Raw genomic sequence first — 23,629 nt, forward strand, 5'->3', positions numbered from 1 at the left:
TTAACATTTATTAACTATAAGATTTTCTCTTCATATAGGTAGGTACTCGAGAAAAAACTTCAAATCAAAGATCTTGGAAGGTCCACGATGGAATGTCTACATATCAGATACACATTAAGAACAAACTGTGAAGACCAAAAACCGCCAATTTACCAGAAAGTAATTATTTTTGATAAATGCCATTTTCAAACGCAAATTTTCAAAACGCAACTCAAAAAGCAACATGGCATCATTTTCATATCCACTTATCCAAATAAAGGCAACTTACAACAAACACAAAAAATATCGAAGAACTAGCATAACAAGTTAACTTTTCAGGTATCATCCTGGCGCATATTTTTTAAAAACCTCAAATTTTTACCATTTTCAAAGACCTAGGGCCCCCAAAGCACAGAAGAGAAATAATTGTATCTATTCTGTGCCCAAAGCCCAAAGGGAAATTCACCTACTTATTAGCAGCGTCATCTGAGTGATTAATACTGCAGCCTAGCTAACATAACCTCAAATATGAGTTGTAATATCATCTAATTTAACGAATTAATCGTCGGAATAGTTGTATTTCTCATCTAATTCAATAAATTAAATGCTACAATAGTTGTGAAGTTTCATAATTTAATGGGATAAAAAGTGTGTTGCCTATCTCAGGGGATGAATACAGCGTAAAAAGCGTAATCCATTTTTATCAAAGTTATTGGTTAAAGTACAAGCATCAAGCACGTGCAGCGTGGTATAGTCGTATTTCGACACTTTACACAGCTTTTTTACCTGTCGTGTGTTTTAGATTTATCCACCAAAATGGATGAATTCACAGAAAACGCAGAAGACGTGGAAGTAATATATTTGGACGAGGAAATCGACGAATCAGTTGAACTTCAAGAAGTCGAATACAATAATGACCAATCCGAGCCGGTAGATGTTGCCAAAGTAACATTCACCAAGCATAGTAAGTCAGTGTTTTGTTGTGACTTAAGTCGCGACGGCCAAATAGCAGTGACCGGGGGCGAAGACGACAACGCCTACGTGTGGTCTACCACAGACGGCAGCGTCGTGTTCGAGTGCACAGGACACAAAGATTCAGTCACGGCGGTTTGTTTCAATCACAACGATGAACTGTTGGCCACCGGAGACATGGCTGGGATGCTGCAAGTCTGGAGTGTCAAAGAGAAGAAACTGATCTGGTGCTACGAGGGCGACGACATGGAGTGGCTGGCGTGGCACCCGCTGACGAATATTTTATTGTGTGGGAGTCACTCCGGAGAGGTGTACGTTTGGCAAGTTCCACAAGGTAATTGCAAGGTGCTGACGTCGCACGGTTCAGCTTGTACCTGCGGCCAGGTCCTTCCGGATGGCAAACACTTGCTGGCAGGCTACGAAGATGGATACGTCAAACTGTGGGACCTCAAAGCTGCCACTGTCAAATGGCAATTTACTGATTCCCAAGTCAATTCTCTCGAGATAAATTCAGATGGGAGTTTGTGTTCGTTGGCCCCCAGTTCTACTCTGCTGAAAATAAATGACGGTAAAGTCGTTGGGAAGTTGGTAGTCGAGGGGGAGCCAGAAATCGAAGCTCACGTGTTCAGCAGCGAGTTAAATCTGTTAGTTACTGGATCTCTAAGCGGACAACTCTGCGTGTGGGACTTGCCCAGACAGGCGATTCGTCACCAGGCGAAACTCGACTGTGGGGTGACCATGTTGAAGTTGGGGTTAAATGGCAAAGTGTACATTGGCACCACGAGTGGGGTGGTTTACGTGTGTGATGTCAGGACCGGTGGTCTCGTCGAGACTTTTACCGGACATAAAGTAGATATTTTGAGTTTGTGCGTGTCCCAGGATGGACTTTCGGTTCTCACGACTTCGGATGATGAAACGGCCAAAATTTTTGTCAGCCAGTCCACCACGTGAATTTGTATTTTTTAATAAAATTTTTGAATTGTATGTGTGATTGTGAAAATTTGCGAGTCCAGTTGGCCTCGAAAAACTAAAGCGGGTTCGTAGATTGACTTGTACGAGTGAAATGGTCAAGACAAAAAAGTTGAGTTTGTCGACATCTTGTAAGAATGGAGTCAAGGGAGTTATAGTTAACAACGGTAAAACATTAATTTACGCTCAAGTTTTAATTTTCGTGGTAAACGAAACTCAAATTTTCTTCATCATGTGTTATGTTTTATGTATGAATGTTTATGTAATATATTTTAGTGTTAAAAGATGATTTTATTGTTCCATTGCTGAATCTATACTTCATTTTTTTCCATGGAATATGTTTATAATAATACTTGCTAAATATTAGGCATTCACGATCTTTTTGGGACCGAGTTGGCTATGATTTTTTCTTTTCATGTTGGTTTAACTGACTCAGTGATGCAACGGATGCATTTTTTTTTCCTGTCAGTGTCTGTTCGACATTTTCTTGCCACCGCATTGCCATATTTATTATTTTAATATTCGTAAGAAACTAAGTGATTTATTAAGGGCCGGTTGCACCAACGTGAGTTAAATTTAACTATAGATTAAAATATAGGAAAACATTGTTATAACAATAGGTAACTAAAGTAACGAAACATTTTAACCTACAGTTAACTTTAACTGGCGTTGGTGCAACCGGCCCTAAGTGTGTAAAAATAATTTAAATTTCCGTTAAAGGAACAGTCAAAATTGCCAAAATAATTTTTTTGTTCGACACTGTCAGAATTTGAGAATTTTCTCCAATGTGAACGGATTTTGATAAATGTCACAACTTGTCAAAACGAAACTTCAAGATAATTTTAAAGGTTTTAAGTGATTTGGAGCCTTTAAGGGGCTCGTCGAACAAAAAAACGTTGTATGCAACTCGTTCGTGTCTAAATTGGGCCTTTTTTGGCACTCGTGGGCCTTTAAAACGCTCGTTTCACTCGCGTTTTAAAATGGCCCACGCGTGCCAAAAAATACCCAATTTACACACAAACTCGTCAAATAAACTACTATTATTACGATAAAAATTTTCTATTAAACGATTTAATTTAATTTAAAAAGGACAGACCGGATTTAAGAGATCCGGCAACAATGTACCTATTCAAAAAATATAACCCTAAACTGAAAACAACCTAACCTAACACAAAAAGTGCCAACAAAATCACTAGATGGTCATAGCCAACTCGGTCCCAAAAAGATCGTGAATGCCTTATACATAGATATAATTTCGTAGTAATTTCTATTGTTGTTGCTACTTTTGTACTACTTTTACAGTAGCTTGTATCGGGTGTTTTTTTGTGAACAAAGTATGCAGGTTAGGATCACGGATCAGCTGTTTTACACCAGTGGTGCGTTCACAATCGACTCTTCAACGCCTACTACTAAAAAAACACCCGATACAAATGCTATAAAAAAAATGAATATTATACACAACGATAAAATTTAATTATCTTCTCGAGCGTAATTAGCATTTCGACTAACGTCTGGACGCTAAAAAACGCTCTCGAAGATAAAATACAATTTTATCGTCTTGTATAATAAATAACTACTGTTAAATGAAAGCCTCTGACAAATTAAAACGAATTTATTTTGAGTGGATGACCAGCATAACTGCATGTGAGCTTGATTACTACTCTCCGATCTTGCTGTTTCTTGATCCGAGCAGAGCGGTGTTTCCCCCGCTGCCTCCGGACCACTGGCCTCGCCGTCTGGCGGACAATTGAAATTTCATTTAACATTCGGCTGTCCTGACGTAGGAGCGTCCTCGCGACGGCTGTCCTGACGTAGGAGCGTCCTCGCGACTGCTATCCATGTCCATCTATAGTCTGTTTTTCCATCAAAGAACCACCAACACCGCAATTTACACCCACTACCATGAAATCAATATATGCGGAAATAATTTTATTTGCGACTCGCGCCTATTTATGGAACTTTTTTCGTTTACTTCATCCGTTCTAACGCACTTGGTTCAAGCTCACCCCTTTTCTTCTTAAAACACTCATCTTCGACATGTCCCTTTATTTTGCAATGATTGCAGGTTTTATCGGATTTATACTTAAAACAGTCAACCTTTTTGGGCCCCTCGCGTCCGCAGAAATAGCATCTCAACACTTTCGAGTCTTTTGCAGTAGAAACAGGAGACCGTTTGCCCAATCTGTCTTTCACAGATCCACTACCGGAAGCGGGTTCTTGTTGCTCCACATTTGCAATTAGAAACTGTAATAAATGTTTAGTACTTACGCACCCTGCTGCTCGAGCCCCAGATTTGAGGAAAGGGTCGTTAATCGTGTTAGTGATGATGTCAACTATTATGTGGTCGTCCAACTTGCACGCACGACCTAGCGCTAATTTGCGATAGTAGAAATCCACCAAACTCTGATGTTCTTCCCGTTGCACATTGACCAATTCTTTCAGCTTGTCGAACACACCTTGCCGGGGAGGGAACGCTTCGATCAGTTTTGTCTTCCATTGTTTCCAGGAAAGATTGAGGTTGTCCTGATTGTTGTACCATGATTTTGCATTGCCTCGTAATTTATTCGCCATGCAAAATATACGACCCTTATCATCCCAACCAAATACATCTCCAGTAGCGTTGATGGTGTGTATCCATTGCTGCACGTTCATTTCCTCGAAACCACCACCGAACATTGGTATACCGTCTATTTTACCTTCATATCGGTTTGACTTTGTACTTAACTTACTTCCTCTTTAGTTTTCGCACTTTTCTCTTTAGATGCCGTTTTTCCTGTAAACTATCACTTGAACTACTGTCTGAAGTACTGGTACTGTCAGTACTGTCACTCGAACTTGAACTCGATGATGATGGTGATTGTTTTCGATGTCTCTTGTTCTTAGGCATTGTTATTACAATTTATCGCGTATCGATCTATTTTTGGGAAACACTATGCCGAAAAGCACATAGGCCAATCCCACTTCTGATTTGTTAAATGAAAGCCTCTGACAAATTAAAACGAATTTATTTTGGGTAGATGACCAACATAACTGCATGTGAGCTTGATTACTACTCTCCGAACTCCGATCTTGCTGTTTCTTGATCCGAGCAGAGCGGTGTTTCCCCCGCTGCCTCCGGACCACTGGCCTCGCCGTCTGGCGGGACATTTGAAATTTCATCTAACACTATGAACATTTTTTATGAACTCGGGTAAAGAGTGTTTTTTTAAATTTGGCGTCGAAGTAGGCGTTGGAGAGTCGATTGAGATCGCACCACTCGTGTAAAAGCGTAAGATTTAAACAGCTGATCTGTGATCCGTAACCTGTATAGTGTGGTATAGTGGTGTATGTGTGGTATCCCGCTATGATGGGTGATTTTTGTTAGGTTCTTCAAAAGGAAGATGATAGCCCGCATAATAGAAAAATAGTTATTTTTATATTAAGTCCGTGAAGAGAGTGTTTTTTGTGCAGAAAAGGTCTTTTACGCCGAGACGAAGGTCGAGGCAGTATAAGCCTTTGAATGCACAAAAACATCTTCACGCACGAAATATATACAATATTTTTTCTATAATTGATTCAAAAAATTAAAATTAAAAATTCAAATTTTTGAAGGAACTCTGAAGTTTCAATGCAGTGACCATGTTGCTAGCTAACTAATAAAAAACAGTGCGTGAAGTGAAACACAGAAATAGTCGTGTGCGTGAAATCGCATTTCACATACTGTTTTGTATGGTTTCTATGGTTTCGATCTTACTAACAATGCAAAAAAAAATACACGTAAAAAAATGACCCACTTCATGTACGGATAACTATGCGTGAATTTCAATTTTTTGAATCAATTATATAAAAATGTATTTTTTTTAATTGTAAAAATACAATGGCGTCAGTTCACTTTACCGATTAGATTTGGTGGTCTGCTTCCCTGCTTTCCTATCTTCAATTAATGGGGTTAAAAAGCTTGTTTCTTTATTACTAAACTCAAAGGATAATGAGCTTAATATTCACCATTATGATGAAGTTTAGCAGTCTGGGGTGTAGCAAATGAGAACGAAATACCAACAATTCCACAATTTCAGAAGAATTGGGATAATATTAATATCAAAGGAATAGTGTTTAGAAAAAATTTCGATTTTACCACTTGTAATTTCAGCAATTTCAGGGAATAGTACCGCAATCTCTTTTTAAAAATTTAAAAATTCTGGATTTAGCTAACACATTGGTAGTTGAAATTCAAAAAGGTATATTATTATACTCATGTCACATCGTGAGGAAGTTCCTTAACATTTACACAGAACATACTACACAACAAAGTCAAAATGCGGAGGCGAGACGCCGGTAATTATGTTGATAAGCACTGCACTATTACTTGATAGTAATATCCGTAATAGTGTATGTACTCCGGCAAAATTGCCGTGCCGTCGGGTGGAGGTGGGATACGAAAATTGCCAATGACTTAATCTTTAATTCATCTAGAGACTTGGCTCGTTTTAAAGCTTTGCAATGCAGAGAATCAGGATCTTGGTTACATGCAATACCTTCTCCTAATATTGGTACTCTTTTAGATAACACTTCCTTCCAAGTTTGTATTGGTTTAAGATTGGGTTGTAATCTTTGTACACCTCATCTTTGCAAATGCAATGCGAAAGTTGACGAAATTGGCACCCACGGTCTAAGTTGTTTCAAAAGCAGTGGTAGATTTTCAAGACACACAGAAATTAATTCCATTATCAACCGGTCTTTAACTTCTATTCATGTGAATTCAACTTTAGAACCAAGCCAAACGGACTGTCTCGGGATGACGGAAAACGCCCAGATGGGATGACTTTAGTACCGTGGATTAAAGGTCAACCTTTGGTTTGGGACGTTACTGTTGTAGTAGATACACTTGCAGACAGTTACGTATTGAAATCATCTGAAGTCTCAGGTTTTGCCGCTGAAATGGCTTGCAAACGCAAACATAGCAAATATAGTTCAATCATTTCGTCAAACTACGTGTTTAAAGGGTTAGCATTTGAAACCTTAGGCCCTTGGTGCAAAGAAGCCATCGATTTCATTAATGTCATCGGAAACCGACTTATCGCGGAATCAGGCGATTCAAAATCAAAGAAATTCCTTTTCGAGAGGATTTCCCTTGCCATTCAACGTGGAAACGCTGCAAGCATTCGGGGCACTTTTCCAGATTCCGCAATATTATCGGAAATTTTTGTATTATAAAACAAAAATGTTTATGTAATTAAAGTCCATTCGTTTTAATAAACAATTGTCAATGTCAAAAATTCTTAAAAGACTGGACTGTACCACCCCAGATTCCCCAGAATATCGTGTTTATGGACCAGATGTATAATGGCTTTTACACTAGATATTTATTGAGGTTATGTATATGTTGCACTTTGACGTTTTTCTTTCGCAATTCGATTACACAAATCACCACACCATAATAATGTCATATCCAGCGACCGGTACGAAAGTACCTACAGAAAAATGATATCTGTTAAGACCTTGCACATCAAAAGCAATGTTATGACGTTTAATGATTCTGAAAAGTGAGTTGCGTCTTCAAACTTAGCAAGAAGAAAGGGAATATTTACTTGAAATCCAATAAATAGGGAAATGTGAACGGTTAAATAAAATGTGGATTAAAAGATAAAAGACAAAAACTAGTTTAATATTAGAAAAATGAAAAAACTAGGAAATAGGTTACATCAAAAATATGAGCAGCTTTCTCGCAAATTTCTTTCATCGACATTCATGGTTTTTCCGTCTCCAATTCTTTGCAGTATCAAACTACTGCCATCTTTTCACGTTGAAGAAGCGACTGACCTGTACCCCTTTTTCGTTAAGCCATTCTTCAACTTTAAATTCTTCGCCAATTTTGAAATTTATGCTTTTATATTTAAACAAGTCCTGTGCATGTCAAATAGATGAAATTTGGCTGACACTCAGAATACCAAGATTCATTTATGAAATAACTAGGTTTGACATTTTGGCAAGTCTACCAACTTGACAACATTTTGACAATTGTTTATTAAAACGAATTTACTTTATGTTATTAATATAAGCTCTTACAATTTTATTTTATAACTAAACCTAAAATCAAAAACTGTTCAGTTTCACAATCAGATTTGCTTAACTTATTATTATACCAGTTGATAATTATAGAAAAAATATTGTTTATATTTCGTGCGTGAAGATGTTTTTGTGCATTCAAAGGCTTATACTGCCTCGACCTTCGTCTCGGCGTGAAAGACTTTTTCATGCACAGAAAACACTCTCTTCACGCACTTAATATACTATTGTTTTGTGCCGAATTGTACTGGTACTTAATCGTTCTTTCTGTATTAACATTTTGCAATAGAATTATTGATTTTTAAGTTTTTTTACTGTTTTAATAAAAATAACATTATTGCATATGGGTTGTCACATGTTGTTCATAACTCGGAATCTAGACGTGCTAGAATAATTCTGTTGACGTTTATAGAATCAGCAGACCCTAATTATCCCAGATTAGGTGTTTTGACTGCAGTTATAAAAAAAAAATCAAAAATGTCGGGTAGTGTTATTAGAGTATAGGGAAGTGCGCGTACCAGTTCTTATGTATATCGTGAGTCAATCTAAGACGAACTTTTCGATAAAACAAAAGATGAGGTAGCAGAGTAGCACTCTTGATTTGTTTTCTTTTTGATCACTCGGTATAGTCAATTTTTTAATTATAGTCCAATGAGCCTAGTCCGAATCAAGAAATCGGCATGACCTGCATCTGCTTTTGACATTTGACAGCAGTGCATGATGCTACCAATATTTGAAAATTTATATTGGCATCTTGAGACAAATATCATTACAAATTTAAATTTCTGAGATTTTGAGTTGTGTTCTTTTGTGTTTTCTTAGTTTTTCTGTAAATTCATTCGTCCGTTTATATTTTGTTTTTCAAAAGACAGTTGTCGAGGCGTAGGGCCACCCCCCTCCTTTTCGAACGAGAACCACCCCTGCGTGGGTGAAGACAAAGATTTTTGACGACAGTACCGAGATGGACTCAGGGTAGAACAGTCAGAGTCACAAGTCAGAAGTCATTTACCCAACATCTCGAGTACGGTCGTACGGTCCAAAGAATTGTATAAATGTAAATAAACGTTTTACACAAAACGATACGGTGTGTCAGTTCACGCGCGCCTACAGTCAAACCAGTGAAGCCTCCATTAGGCTGAGCAAACCCAGGAGCCCCATTTGGTTCCGAACAAATTCCTGGAGCCCCCATTAGGCCCCAAACAACAGTAAAAACGGGAAGTTTTAAACATTTCTGGGATGACGGCAGCTGTAAATGTGCCATGTGCCAAGTACACTGGTTCCGAAGGGAAACGGTACTTATACTCGTATTATTATTTGTGCATGCGGGATCAAGGAATTGTCGGCGTTAATATTTGTACATATTCAATTGAGAAAAAACTTTCAGTTTTGTAAGTTTCTGCGCAATTTCAATGTTATTTTTGCAATTACAAATTGTGCAAATGAATCTGTCCACTTGCTACGTAGCTTTTCGTTGGGATTATACTTTATATGAGTGTGAAAGAGAGCGGTAGATACCCTTCTCGGGTTAGTTTTGGGACTCCATAAATAAAGATAGTTATTTACGGGGGCAATTGGCTTCTTAAGAGGGTTCACAGTAGGATGTATAATTGCAAAGATGACACTGAACCAGTAAAGTGCCTTTAAAAGAGAATAGCCGAATCCGTAATCCCCCATAAATTACAAGTGACAGTTTTATGAAGTGTTCTGACAGAAATCAGTAGGAAAATATTTCAAGTTTTATTGATTTTTTATTAATCGAGTTACACATTTGGCGCAATGATATCAAATATTCGTCATTTCAAGACACGTCGATTGATATCAAAATATCCCCATTTAAGTGGTCTTTAGAATTACATATAAAGTGTGCGTTCTCCTTTCAAGTAAAATTAAACAAAACTCTCTAATCGCATATGCCAAAGCGAGATGCATATGGGATGTGCTTAATACTTACCTACAATACGTACTTTACATGAATTAAATAGGTTGTTTTACATTATGTCGAAAAGAGATCGCAATATATGTAACAGTTGTTCGGCTTATTAATTCATCCATTGGAGTATAATTAAAAAATGGACTTTACCTAAGAGTTATTTTACCATGTAGCCGAGAATTAGTACCGAGGAACTTTAAATAAACTATTATCTCAGAAATGCTAAACAGCATGCACAAATCTATGCACATTAGGGATCGAACTATTTGAAAAACGTTGCCTATAAATTTTCTGGGCTTCAGTAGCGTTCCCGGAAACTTCACCATAAGCTAACTGTATGGTGATGAGTTGGACCACAATGTATAATCCAATTTTTGTTGAATGCTCGAAGGACCAATCTTGATAGATGAATATGTTTGCGGTCACAATGGATGACCAGTTTTTGTAGTTGAGGATCACAATGGATGACCAATGTTATGCTTGATGTAGATCACAATGGATGATCCAGTTTCGTCGTACCAATGTTTCGTGCGATTAGTTGAGGGTCACAATGGATGACCAAATTAAATATGTATGTTGCTTTGAACTTCGTTTATTTAAACTTAACACTTAATACTACACAATGTCAACAAGAGTACACAATGAATTTACGAGAATGTTTTGCAAGAATCATGACCAAGAATTCCATAAAAATTTCAATTCAATTCAACTTCATTTATTTCCTTGCTTATTTATTACATTTCATTCGTTCTTAGGGCTATAGCAGATTTTTACAAGGAGGCGCTGCTGAGGCTTAAGGCCTTTTCAGCGCTGGGATTATTCTAATTAATGTTATACTTAATGTTAGACAATGATATGGTTATAATACAATAATGATACAATAGAACGGAAAAAAAACAAAGCTGAATACAATGGAAGTTAAATAACGTTTGATGGTAACAGTGAACTTTTGCTAGGTGAAACAAAAACTTATATACTAGGTGAGGCAGATGGGGCTGGGGGGTACAGATGGTGTCCTGGGCGTCCTTGAGGTTCCTGTGGGTGGATGGTTCTGCTACTGGATTGTTTTTTTTGCTCTTCTGGGTCCTGTTGTTCAGTATCTGGAATGGAGAAAGAAGAGCAGAAAGAGAACAAGGGGGGTTAGAAGGGCTTACCGGGGTAGATGTCCTGAGTCCCGGTAGTCCTGGCGTCGTCGACGGCTACCGCATGGTCAAGGGGGTTGAGTCCACAAGCTCCTGGAGGTCATCTGGTAGGTCGGTGTAGGCTGGTGAGAGGAGAGCTGTTGGGGGGTGTTTTAGCTTGCGCTTTGGAATTTTCGGGATTCTGCTGAGGAGGCGGCCGTCTCGTGACGGGTATTTAAACGAGGTGGACAGGGTTTGGATGGCGAGGGCGTTGTTGGAGTTTAGGATGCGTGTCACGTAGCGGCTCTGGAGTTCTTTGAGGCGGGATTGGATCGGGATTGTGTTGGTTTCCTGGTGGAGCTTTTCGGAGGGGAACTTGTCGGGGAGTCGAAAAAACCTGCGGAGCATTCTTCTCTCGCAGGCGGAGATTTGGTGGAGGAGGGCCGGGTATAGGGTGGCGTAAATGGGGGCGCGGTATTCGATGACGGAACGGATGTAGGATTTGTAGGTGATAATAATTTGAATGTTCTTAGAATTTATAGTTTTCGGGGTAGGTAGCGTCAACCCCATAAGTGGGCGTTGCTTCCCCACCCCGCTGAGGCCCCATCGGCCGTAACATCTGCAACATCCCGGCCCCATTGAATCGCCAGGTTCAATTTACTTAATTCTATTTACAATCATGGGAAATCATTGTTGTTACAAACTCATCACCATACATTGGTCCTTGCGAGCCGGATCGTGACGGCGAATCAACAATCGAATCGAATCAACAAGAAGACAACGAGAGCCAAGAATCCCGCCTGGTCGACTCAGCAGTCAAGGTAGGCCTTTTATATTTTTCACTCTGTATATATCTCCTCACGGGTACGATAAACAATGACAATGACTCAAGAAGACGTAAAGGCACTCATTGCGCGTCGCGGCCAAATAAAGGCGATCACAACAAGAATCAAAACCTTTCTAGACAAATTCAGAGAGGGTGACAATATTTATCAATTAAAATCGCGTCTTCCAAATCTCGGCAATGCATTCAAAGAATTTGATCAGGTTCAAACACAATTAGAATCATTACAAGCGGGAGAAAGACAGGATAAAAGCGCGACGATTTTGAAACGGATTATTACAATATTGAATCGCAGATAGGTATTGGCATTATTACATTCCGTGGAACATGCAAAAAGTAAATCAATTAATGGTCAAGTGCAGTCGTCGAATAACCGCGTCTAAACCCGGTAAGGTTACCCAGATTGGATTTACCTTCGTTTTGCGGCAGTTATTTAGAGTGGACCGCGTTCGCAGACACCTTTAAATCATTGATTCACAATAGCGATCTGTACAGTGAAATTGAGAAATTCCATTATTTCAAATCGTGTTTGAAGGGAGATGCTCATAAGGCACTGGAATCAATATCCGTGTCATCAAACAAAAACGGTTTGAAAATAAGCGATTAATTATGTTGGAGCATGTAATGACAATTTTAAATTCACCGCCGTTAATCAAAAATTCACATGTGGCAATGCGTCAACTTTTAGACAACATCACGATAAATATCGAAGCTCTCAGAACGTTGGGACAAGATGTGGATAAATGGGACGCGTTGATTGTACCGATAATTACCCTAAAATTCGACTTTGTTACCAAGCGTGATTGGGAATCAACCCTCGATTGTCTAATAGCCAAATTGGCGGATCTAGTCACGTTTTTAAACAAAAGAACCATTTTGTTAGAGTCATTAAATGCAGCCGAACCAAGATCTCAAACGAATTCGAAAGGTAAAAGTAATCAGCATTTCAATAATGCTCAACAAAAAAACGGTGTTTATAATGCCAGCGTAATTGATGAAGGTAAAGGGCCGTTGCAGTGTTTCATGTGCAAAAAGAATCATTCGCTGTATCAATGCATTGAATTTCTCAATCTACCGGTCGTAGAAAGAATCACGCGAGTCAAATCACTAAAATTGTGCGCAAATTGCCTAAAACGGAATCATAATGCGGAAAAATGCATCCTCTTGCCGCCAATGTAACGGAAAGCACAATTCGTTATTGCATACGGAAAATGCAATCGCGGAAGTCGATCCCGTTCAATCAGTTGTGTCCCATGTAAAGAACAACAAATCCGAAATACATCAGGTACTATTATCTACGGCACAGATCCTAGTAAAAAATCGTCGTGAACAATGGGTCCTTGTCAGGAATCGAGTCGTTATCGGGACGGACAACTTTTTGTTTCCTCCTTATTTTGCTCGCCTCTGCTGTTTTCGTTGTTTTTGTAGCAGAGCGGCGGCGGCGAGGGTCGGAGCCGGAAGAAGATCTCCCGGAGTAGTCCGGTTGGATCCTCCGCGGATCGCGGCCGCGGTCAAGGTCAGAGCTGGCGGGCCAGGGTGCAGGATCCAGTTCGGCAGGTGGTGCGGTGGTGGTCCCCCTTTCCGGGACTTACTTCGAAGACGAGTGGTGACTAGTGGAGAGACGCGAGAGTGAGAAAGACCACCGTGAGGTGAAGTGTAGTTTTAAGGGTAGTGTAAGGTTTAGGTTAAGGCTAGTTTGTAAGTTAGGGTAAGTTTTAGGTTTAAGTTTAGTAGTCCTAAGTCTTTGTAAATAGCTCTCGACGAGAGAAATGTAATCCGGAGGTTAATAAAGAAATTTATTAACGTTTTCGTATCCCTCCTCCACCCGGCGGCACGGCAATTTTGCCGGAGTACATACACTATTACGGATAATACCGAGCGATCATTTAAAAAATAAATCGAGTTTGCTTTGGAGCCTATGCTATAGCATGGGTTGCCATAGGTAACACGCCGACTCGATTTATTTTTTAATTGATCGCACCGTACTATCAAGTAATAGTGCAGTGCTTATAAACATAATTACCGGCGTCTCGCCTCCACATTTTGACTTTTTTGTGTTTTATGTTCTGTGTCAATGTTAAGGAATTTCCTCACGATGTGACATGAGTATAATAATATACCTTTTTGAATTTCAACCACCAATGTGTTCTCTAAGTCCAAAATTTTTAAATTTTTAAAAAGAGATTGCGGTACTATTCCTGTTGCTGAAATTATAAATGGTAAAATCGAAATTTTTTCTAAATACCAAAGATTTCTCATAGCAACGGAGAGTTCTAAATATTTATTAATTTTCGTATTATATGTCTGTGTTATATTGTGTGAATTTGGAACAGCTATATCTAAAAGATATGCTTGCTTTTGTTGTTTATTTAAAATAATAATGTCTGGTCTGTTATGCTGAATGTGAATGTCAGTTAAAACTGTGCGTAACATTAATATTAGTATTACTTAAAATCAGTAACGAGCATCATAGAAGTTTTCACTTCTGTGATGCGGTCTTAAGCACATACTTTTTTTTATTATCCTTACATGTCTCGCACGTCTCCAAACAGCATTTTATATGTCATCTTTTTGAAAACTGGCAAATGAACAGGCCGGAGAGAGCCAAGAGTCTCGACTATTTAGAAGGTCGTGAACTTAAGTAATGTTTAAATATTTTATTTCAAGAAAAAAATAAACAGATTTTCCAATAAAAATGTTCGGCTTTAGTACTCAAGACCTACATATATGACATATCTAATTCGTCTTTATCAATTCTATAATGTGATTTACAGTTTACATAAAAATAATCTGACAAATTTTGTGGTGGCCTTTCTTTAATCGTTTCTGTAAGTGGTATGAGACCCATTCTCGAAACTTTACTTATAAAATTATCATTTACGTGACCCTAGTTGGAACTATCTTCTGAATATACCCATTCGTCTTCTGAGTCATCAAATGAAGAGTAAACAAAATCGTCAAGATCTGAATCGTCATGAACCAATACCTAGAAAATGTAAAATTTTTACTGATAGAAAACAGACAAAAGATCTCGTGTTATATAGGCCGTGCCAAACCCAAATAACCACCACCTGTTGAATTATGTTGGTGAAAACAAAATTACACTAAGTGTATAATGGCAATTTTGATATTATTAGGATGCTAGACCAATCAAATCTAAGTGTACAACGTTGCCGGTTGATTTTTTGGGTAGAATGCAGTGTTGATGGTTATTTGGCTTTGGCAAAGACCATACATACAGGGTGTCCCAAAAATGGGGTACTAACTACTTACTACCGTATCCAGGATGTTTAAATGTACACGAAAAAAATATGGAAAAAATTTTTCAGACAAAAAAATTAATTATTATTATTTTTATTATTAACGGTAATACAATGTAAACAAAGATGTACTCGTACATCATTACCTTGCAATGTTACCGTAGCGGATTTAAAATATTTTTTTCGATTTCCAAAGCTTCTAAATTCACTATTGTGCAGGATTAGATATTGGTAGTGAGTAATCCTGTACTTTGTGATAATATGTACGATTAGAGGTAGCAGTCATGAGAATTTAATACATATATTTCAAAATAATTTTTCTGTTAAGTGCCACTTTCAAGGACCGCCAAATCAGCAAATAAGTCCAATAGAATTTTTTAAACATTTTTCTGACGTTTACTGTAGTCTCTTCTACACCGTAGTGCACCGTTAGTACGCCATTTTTGGGACACCCTGTATAATCTATTCCATCTTTTAAAAAACAATAGGTTGCCATGCTTTAATTTTGTTAAATTGGCAGTACTGAGGAAAGTAGTAGTTATATTTCATTTCATGTTGGTTGTAAACCTTTTTTAACTAAATTTGAAATGCTATGTTGCAAGATGATTCTAAAACAAAAAGTAAATAAAGTTATCAATAAATGTCATTTTGACGTTTTTCTAATTTATTTTAAATTAGACAACACAGAGTAATAATTTAAAGGGTTTGCCTACTACAAGTGCATAATGCCAAAAGTTGTGTCATTCGAGACAAAACGTAGTGTGTTGAAGTGCTACACACATTTTAAACGATCTACTCGTAAGTAACGATACGATTATTAACAGATTGATGGACATCTTCAATGTGAGAAAAATGAATTTGTATTCGATTAAATTCTAAACTGTATACAGTACAATTTCGACAATTCAGACACACTCTGGTTCTCTATTAATTTCTTTTAATACGATTCGTAAAAAAGCAGAACATAAGTATGGCAACATTGCGACCTCAAAATTTTCAAAATTCCTAACCAAACTTTTCTTCAGATTTACAGGATGAAATCTGTCAGACTGTCATGGCCAAGCATCGTTTTTTTTAAGTTGGAATACATTATAATAAAAATTTACACGTTTCAAAACTTATCAAAATGCATTGTGTCAGTATAATGTAGAAGCAGTGCTTCAAGACATAAGAAAACTTTTTGTGTCAGTGCAATGTAGAAGCACGTTGAACGTTACAATATTCTTGACATCGTTATCATCTTGAGGAAAAGAATAAAAAATAGGTGACGGTACTATCAATGAAATTTTAATTAAATCAATCTGCAACCTTTGTTCAAAAAGTTTAAGTAAATATGGTAAAACCACGAATTTGTTAAAAATGTTACTTCAAAGAGAAAGTTAACAGCTGAACTTACTTTTAACAACGGAACAATTTTTGTGCAGATCTGATCGATTTCGTGACTAAAAAATTGGACATTGCCCGATTATACAGAGTGTTTCTGAAATACGTGTGTTAATTTTAACCAGTGAAAGAACGCGCCAAATCATGGAACTTTTCTCTATAACATTTTTACGAAAAAGCAATACAAATTGATTTAAAATTTGGAATAAATTAACCATCAAAGTGTATACTCGCCAATGGGTAAGGGCGAAAATTTTCTGTTGTGATAGAAACAGAGCTTTGTTAAAAAGTTCCATTGTTATAGAAAAAAATAAATACATAATCAAAATTTAGATTCTCATGGTTACAAAAAATAGAAACTAGTTAATCACACAAAACGACTCGTTTGGTAAAAATTGTGGGTCAAAAAATCTTGGAATACTTTTACGAATTTTACAAAATGTTATAGAGAAAAGTTTCATAAATTGGCGAGTTCTTTCACTGGTTAAAATTAACACACGTATTTCAGAAACACCCTGTATATAGTCGTCCAATAATGCACTTTGACTTCATTAATGAGATGATTATTATTATGTGACACCTCTTAGTGAGAAAGCCACAGTTCGGCCCAACAGAAACTACCTGGAACCTCCACCCTGTTTTTTACAGTGTCCCCAAAAAAGAAGACGAGTCCATAACTCCGTTATTTATCAGAAGATTTAAATTATCTGTACACCAAATTAAATGGTTACTAGTAGGCTACAAAATGGCCTAATAAATTCAAGTATAGCTCCATGGGCTTCAAGAGTAAACTGTATTTTTTTTTCAAATAGGATTACATATTTTTTCTAGTAATTCTGATAGAGATTTTTATTCTGAAAACAACAGTGTATCACAAGTATATACTTAAATACCAAAAATTCACACAAGAAAATGTAAAAAAAACGCTACTATCGTCTATGTTCCATTTTGCCCTAAACATTGGCGGCATATCTGCGCAGTCCCACATGTTTTTATTTGTCATTTGTTTTTCCAGCTACCTTAATTTGGTTATTACATTGTAACGCAATGCATTTTGATAGCTTTTCGCTTGGTGCTCGTCATTTGTTTCAAAAGTTAGTGTTATTTTTTTTATGTGAAGTTATACTTGTGAGATACTGTTGTTTTCAGAATTAAAATCTCTATCAGAATTATTTAAAAAAAATATGTAGCCCATTTGAAAAAAAATATTTTGACAATTTAGTCTTGAAGCCCTTGGAGCTATACGTGAATTTATTAAACCGTTTTGTAGCCTATTAACAACCATTTAATTTGGTATATAGATAATTTAAATCCTCTGATAAATAAGGGAGCTATGGACTCGACTTTTTTTTTGGGGACACCTGTAATGTAGAGCTGGGTTATAAAAATTTTTTTCACCGTTGAAAACTGCCGAACTATTTATTTTTTTAATAAATTTATACCTAATTATTCATAATTACGGACTAATGAACAATTATGAAAACAAAACTTAAAATTGGGTTGTCCTGTTGTCACAATTGATATTAAAAAAATACTTACAGAATCGAACCCATAACCCTTTGAGAAAGAATCCTCTAAGAGTTTAACAATTAGTTTTCTTTCCAAAATTCCTTTTTTCTTACAATCTCGAATAAACTTGGTCATTTTCAATAATAGATCGCTGCGAAGGTGTTGATTTTCGACTGCAAATTTCAAAGGGTATTCGACGTTGTTGACATCGATCTTATCCAAATCTATTCTACCTTCTAGAAATAATTCTACAGCAAAACAATTGCCATGGTAAACAGCGTAGTGAAGAAACGTTACGTAGTCAGCAGAGATTAACTGATCGTGTGCTCTAGCATCGAACAGCATATTCACCACGCGATGTGATTTAGTAGATGTTACAGCATAATCTAGAGCAGTCTTTTGGTTGTTATCTCTTTTGTTGGCGTCGACACCGTGACTTAACAACAACTGAATCACTTCAAGATCAGGGGAATGTACTTTTTCGAAAGCCGCATGTAACACAGTTTTCCCGTAATCACAGACAGCATTAATGTCAGCATCGTGATCAAGTAGCACCTTTATACAATTGTAGTTTCTTTGGAAAGCAGCATAATGCAGTACACTCTGATTTTGTGAATCTTTAGCGTTTACGTTGGCACCATTTTTTATTAAAAAATGTACTGTTTTTGATTTTGAACTATTGGAAAGAATCGTGCGGTCCAAAATATTTCTTTTACAGATGTTTGTGGCATTAACGTCTTCCTCCGATTGAACAGTTGCTGTTAATAGATCAAAATCGTATTGGCAAGCATAATGTAGGGGAGTACACCCATCATCGTCTTTACCATTCACATCTGCGTTTTTACTGATCAGCAACCTGATCATTTCTTTATTTAATTTGCCTTTTGTGAATGTTGTATGTAATAAATTAGTTTCCTTCTTAGTGACAACTTTTGCGGGAAGATCACGATCAAGTAACATTTTCAAAGCATCGGAATGTCCTTGTCTGCAACAAAGATATGATGGAGTTTCTCCATTTTCATCTTTGGCGTTCGTATTTATCCCTTCATCTATCAAGAGTTGTATTATTTTTATATTTACTTTAGAATTTTTAAGTGCAAAATGTAGTGCGTTCCTTCCAACACGATCAGTCAAATTGATATTCGCTCCTCGTTTCAGTAAGAATTTAACGATCAGATCGTTATCAAGTTCAGAAGCCAGATGCAGAGCAGTTGTTTTACAGCCACATTGTGCATTTACATCCAAACCGCATCCTATTAACGTTGTCATTACATTTATGGTTTCCTCCAGTAAGGTTTGTTCATATTTGTTATTCGTTTTAATTCCCATAATTGCCACGTGTAATAATGTCAAATCGCATGTTCCAATTTTCACGGATAAAGCTTCCGAGTCTTTTCTAATGACAGCACGTAATAAATTAGGATAACCCATCTGTGACGAATAATATGCAAGTGTGTCAGTGTCATAGTGATCGAATAAACTTTCAAGGTTTATCGAGTCTCCAAATCTTTCTAAAAATTTTTCTACTGCGAACAAGTTGCGGTGTCGAATGGCGTAGTCAAGACAGTTCCATCGAAAGACGTCGTCCTTTTGAAATACATCACAATGCGACAACATTTTGAATATTAGTACATACTGTGTAGAGACTCCTTCGATGATATTTGCAACACATTTACTTTTGTAAGACGATGACGATGTGTCTACTTCTTTCTTCAAGAGAGGATGTTCGACGCCATAAGTGCACAACAAATGAAGTGGACTTCGACCACCTTGATCTTTCGCTTCACTTTTGTCCAAATGCTTTAAAACCAAATCAACATGTTTATAGATTACAGCCAAGTGAAGTGCACTATTTTCCGCCAACATAATATCGAATATGAGCTTCAGATTTTGATTTTTTTTTGTAAATAAGTCATCTTGCAGCAGCGAAACCTTATCCAGATTATTCTTTAGCCATTCACACGCAAAATACTCTGCGTAAGTCTGGTTGAATATGGCTTCATTATCATCGGTCACTCCACTGACTATTCCAAACGGATCTCCAATTTTTAATTTTTCTAAGAAATTTTTACTCCTTCCCAAATTTATCTTTAACTTGTCGAAAGTCGTGGTATCAAGACAAGACACCAGTGCTGGCAATTCGTATTGTTCCAGATACAGATCAAAGTCAAACCCGAGTTGGTTCTCGTATTCGTGCATTCCCAATTTTCGATGTTGATGTTTCTTCTTTCCTTGGAAAAATATTTTATACATTTTGGTCAACACAAAAATTTCTTGGTCGGGTTTTTTCCACAAATTTTTATTGTTGAGAAAATTTTCTGTAAACATGAACAAATGTAAAGGAACTTCCAACAAGTGTCGACACTTAACGATATCCACGTCTGCGTATATTTTATTGGTAATATGTTCGACTTCATCTTCTTGGTACAAATCCTGAAGACGCTCTTGGATGTATGCTTTCTGCTGCTTTTCTGTCAGCTCTTCAATTTTTATGGGAACTATGTTTAGGATTTGCGACACTTTTTGCTCCAAATTTTCACGTGAAGTAATCCACACCCGATGACCCAACGAAGAGATGTACTTAATAAAATGCAAAGCGTCCTGAAGACAGTCACTATCTATTTCGTCCAATCCGTCGAGAAAAAAATACATTCTTTTGTTTTGTAAAAGCATCGAACGAATCTTAACCACTAATGAATCCTCCTCTTCTTCAAGAAAATGGTGCAATATTTTATCGTATGCACATACATTCTTAAAAAGTGTTTTGTGATTGATCAAATTTACACGGACACTCCAGTAACTGGACGGACAGATGCTGGTTAAGCGAGACACCAGCGTGCTTTTTCCCATTCCGGGTGGTGAACAAATGACATTCAGAGGATGGTCGAGATATGTGAAAATTTCCATTTCATCGATACGTGCTCTTTTAGGTTTCATTGTTTTCAACGAAAATCTGTCTCTTTTACTTATAACTGAAATGCAACTTTTGTCGTCGAAAACTTGGAGTAAATGCACGTTTCTCTCGGTCTTTTTACAAATGTCATTGAATTGAATTTGAGGCCATTTATTAGTCGTCAGCAAAACATCACATTTCTTTCTATCTTCCAGTTCCAAGTATTGGTCAAGCTCCATCGCGTGCAAATCGAACTGTCGAATTGCTTCATTCCACCGTTGAGAAACGTTGCAAATGATCAGGAGAGAACTTGTTTTTTTACAAAACTTTGAAATTTTGTTTATGTCTAAAGTAACCGTAGAAACACTTCTGGGAATATAAGCTTCAAACGAATTCTCCTGCCTTCTCCCGATTTGTATAACTTCTTGGGTCATTTTAATAAGTTCTGTTGTTTCAATAATTCTGCCATTTTCTTGATCAAAGTTAGGCAACTGGTCCAAAAAAATTGGTGGTCGACCTTGAAGGGACACCGCAAAATGTTTAGTGATATCTGTGTAGACACCTTCATTTTGTATATCCGAAAGATCTTGGAAAATATTCCACCCCGGGAACTCTTCTTTTGTAGCATTTGCCAATAATACTACTTTTTTTTTTTTAATTATCTCGAGCAGCCTGATGGCGTGTTTAACTTGTTCTTGACAACACTCTTCCGCTTTCACAATCAAGGGAACTTTGTTTAAATGCCACAACACTTTACTACTTTCCTTTGGAGATAAATCCTTAATCCCCTCAACACACAATCCAGAATATTTCAGCGATGTGAAACAGATTTCCTCATCACTTACTGTTTCGTTCCAAATGTTAGCGACAACTTCATCATGCGTATCTCTAACAAACGTCATGTCAAATTTCAAAATTGCTTCTTTAAGAAGTTTTGATTTTTCGTTGCACTTTCTGTCCGATATCGTTTGTATAAAAGGTGTAAGCGTTATCTCAGCCAATTTTGCTACCACGTCATATTTGGTCAGGATAAAGTTACCAGACCACCACGTTTCCATGAACTGGATAAAACTTGAAGAGTAAGTAGCATCGATGATTCCACACTTTTCTTTCAACATTGCGTTGATTAACGACTCTGCTCCTGTCACGTCAGTCTGATGGGCAAAGAAATAAAAACGTTTCAAATAATCATCAAGACTTTCAACTGATCCACTATTCTGATTTAATTCAAACTGAAAAACGTTTGTTCCTTTAAGGCGTTCTTTTTTTCTATTTTTTTTCTTAGTATTTTCATTTTTGCTCCATAACAGAAGTTTCTCAGAATCCAAGTCTTGCAGTTCCGTCACAACAACCTTATCATATGTCTTGTCTTCATTTTTAATATCAATTGTTGATTTACTTCCGATACTTGTCGATTTATTTGTGTATAAAATAAAACTGACATTTTCAGTGTTTTCAAATTTTGAAATAGATCTCATATATTGCTGTAAGCTGAAGTCGCCATTTTCCGCTGCAAACATTTCGTCATTAACATTTTTCATATTCTCAGAATGTTTCAGTTGCAAGAGAAATATTTGCGATTGTCCATCCATAAAAGTCACTTTTAGCGCCACGTCGTCAAAGTCTCCACAATCGTCACTGTTGGTTTTCATCTCGAAATCTGCCACAATATCACTTGTGCTGAATTTTAAAGCGAATAGAGCGCACATCAGTTTTTCATAGTCCTTGCCGATATCTGTGGTTCCAAATCTTTTTTTGTAAGTATCAAATCGGAGCTGACTTGAAAAATCAAAGAACTTCTTGTTTGTTGCAAACTGAAGATTAAAAGAAAATTACAAATTACACTATTTTGAAAGAAGTTACATAATTATCATATTTAACAAAATTTTATTGAATAAAATTTCATCCAAGTGATTTACTTGTATTGTTCAGTTGAATAACTTTATAATTTTTGAAACTGCCTGTTAAAATCGAGATAGAGCACTTAAGACTTTGTTACCACTTCTCAGTTATGCAGTGTGAACATAGAGTATGAAACAAAATTCATAATAGCGTTAGGTATACAGGGTGTCTCAAAACTGGCGCCCAATCTCTTGAGGGGTTAAACTATTTGAAGAGTTGAGTTCAATTTCGTTGTGAATTTTTTTTCCTTTGTCTATTTTCTAAGTTATACACATTTTAAAATAAGCAAATTTGGCAACATTGGTTGGTATGCACAATCAACTAAACCAATTCTCCTTTGAGGTCAATGTTGCCACTGTTATTTTAGCGTATTTTGCTAGGTCATTACTCTAAAAAGAATTACTTCGGTGTTGTTCCACTACCTAAAGGGGTCTTGGAAAAAGTAACATTGTTAAGTAATTTATAATTCAGCTGTAAAATTTGGTAATAAAGGAGATACATCTCTTTGAAATTACAATATTTAAGAGCAAGTTATACAAAATTTGTTGGTCCGATCAAATTTTGTATTGAGATTTCACGGCTACAAGTAATTCATGGCCTGTTACGAATAAAGTTCTACTTATTCCTGATAATTTGGAATTGACATTTATTTATTTCTTATGTTATAATAACATTTCAATATACAGAATGTGCTATATTTTTGTACTCAGAAAAATATAATGAATCTAATTGTACCAAAAAAATTAGATGTTGCCATTTAAAAAAATTAAATTGACCCTTGGAAGGTAGGATTGCTAAGGGCAATATTTTATATACAGTTTA

General features: G+C 36.7%; 3 protein-coding genes across 3 annotated transcripts; 2 read left to right on the plus strand and 1 right to left on the minus strand.

Moving 5' to 3' along the window:
* The first annotated feature begins 473 nt into the window (after window positions 1-473).
* On the plus strand, window positions 474-2,204 carry LOC138136798 (angio-associated migratory cell protein). The gene is made up of 2 exons (XM_069056100.1): window positions 474-727; window positions 782-2,204. Exon 2 carries the CDS (start codon window positions 796-798, stop codon window positions 1,900-1,902), a length of 1,107 nt encoding a protein of 368 aa, XP_068912201.1. The 5' UTR covers window positions 474-727; window positions 782-795; the 3' UTR covers window positions 1,903-2,204.
* Window positions 2,205-10,594: 8,390 nt separating this feature from the next.
* LOC138137591 (uncharacterized) lies at window positions 10,595-22,702 on the minus strand. Its single transcript, XM_069057067.1, has 2 exons — window positions 18,043-22,702; window positions 10,595-14,846 (listed from the first exon to the last, which is right to left on the minus strand). Exons 1-2 carry the CDS (start codon window positions 22,612-22,614, stop codon window positions 14,748-14,750), a joined length of 4,671 nt encoding a protein of 1,556 aa, XP_068913168.1. The 5' UTR covers window positions 22,615-22,702; the 3' UTR covers window positions 10,595-14,747.
* On the plus strand, window positions 12,533-13,493 carry LOC138137089 (uncharacterized). The gene is made up of 2 exons (XM_069056376.1): window positions 12,533-13,035; window positions 13,289-13,493. The coding sequence occupies exons 1-2, from the start codon at window positions 12,533-12,535 to the stop codon at window positions 13,491-13,493; spliced, it is 708 nt and encodes a 235-aa protein (XP_068912477.1).
* Window positions 22,703-23,629: the final 927 nt, after the last annotated feature.

The sequence above is a fragment of the Tenebrio molitor genome, chromosome 8 (genome assembly GCF_963966145.1).
Source record: "Tenebrio molitor chromosome 8, icTenMoli1.1, whole genome shotgun sequence".
Taxonomy (NCBI): Eukaryota; Metazoa; Arthropoda; class Insecta; order Coleoptera; family Tenebrionidae; genus Tenebrio; species Tenebrio molitor.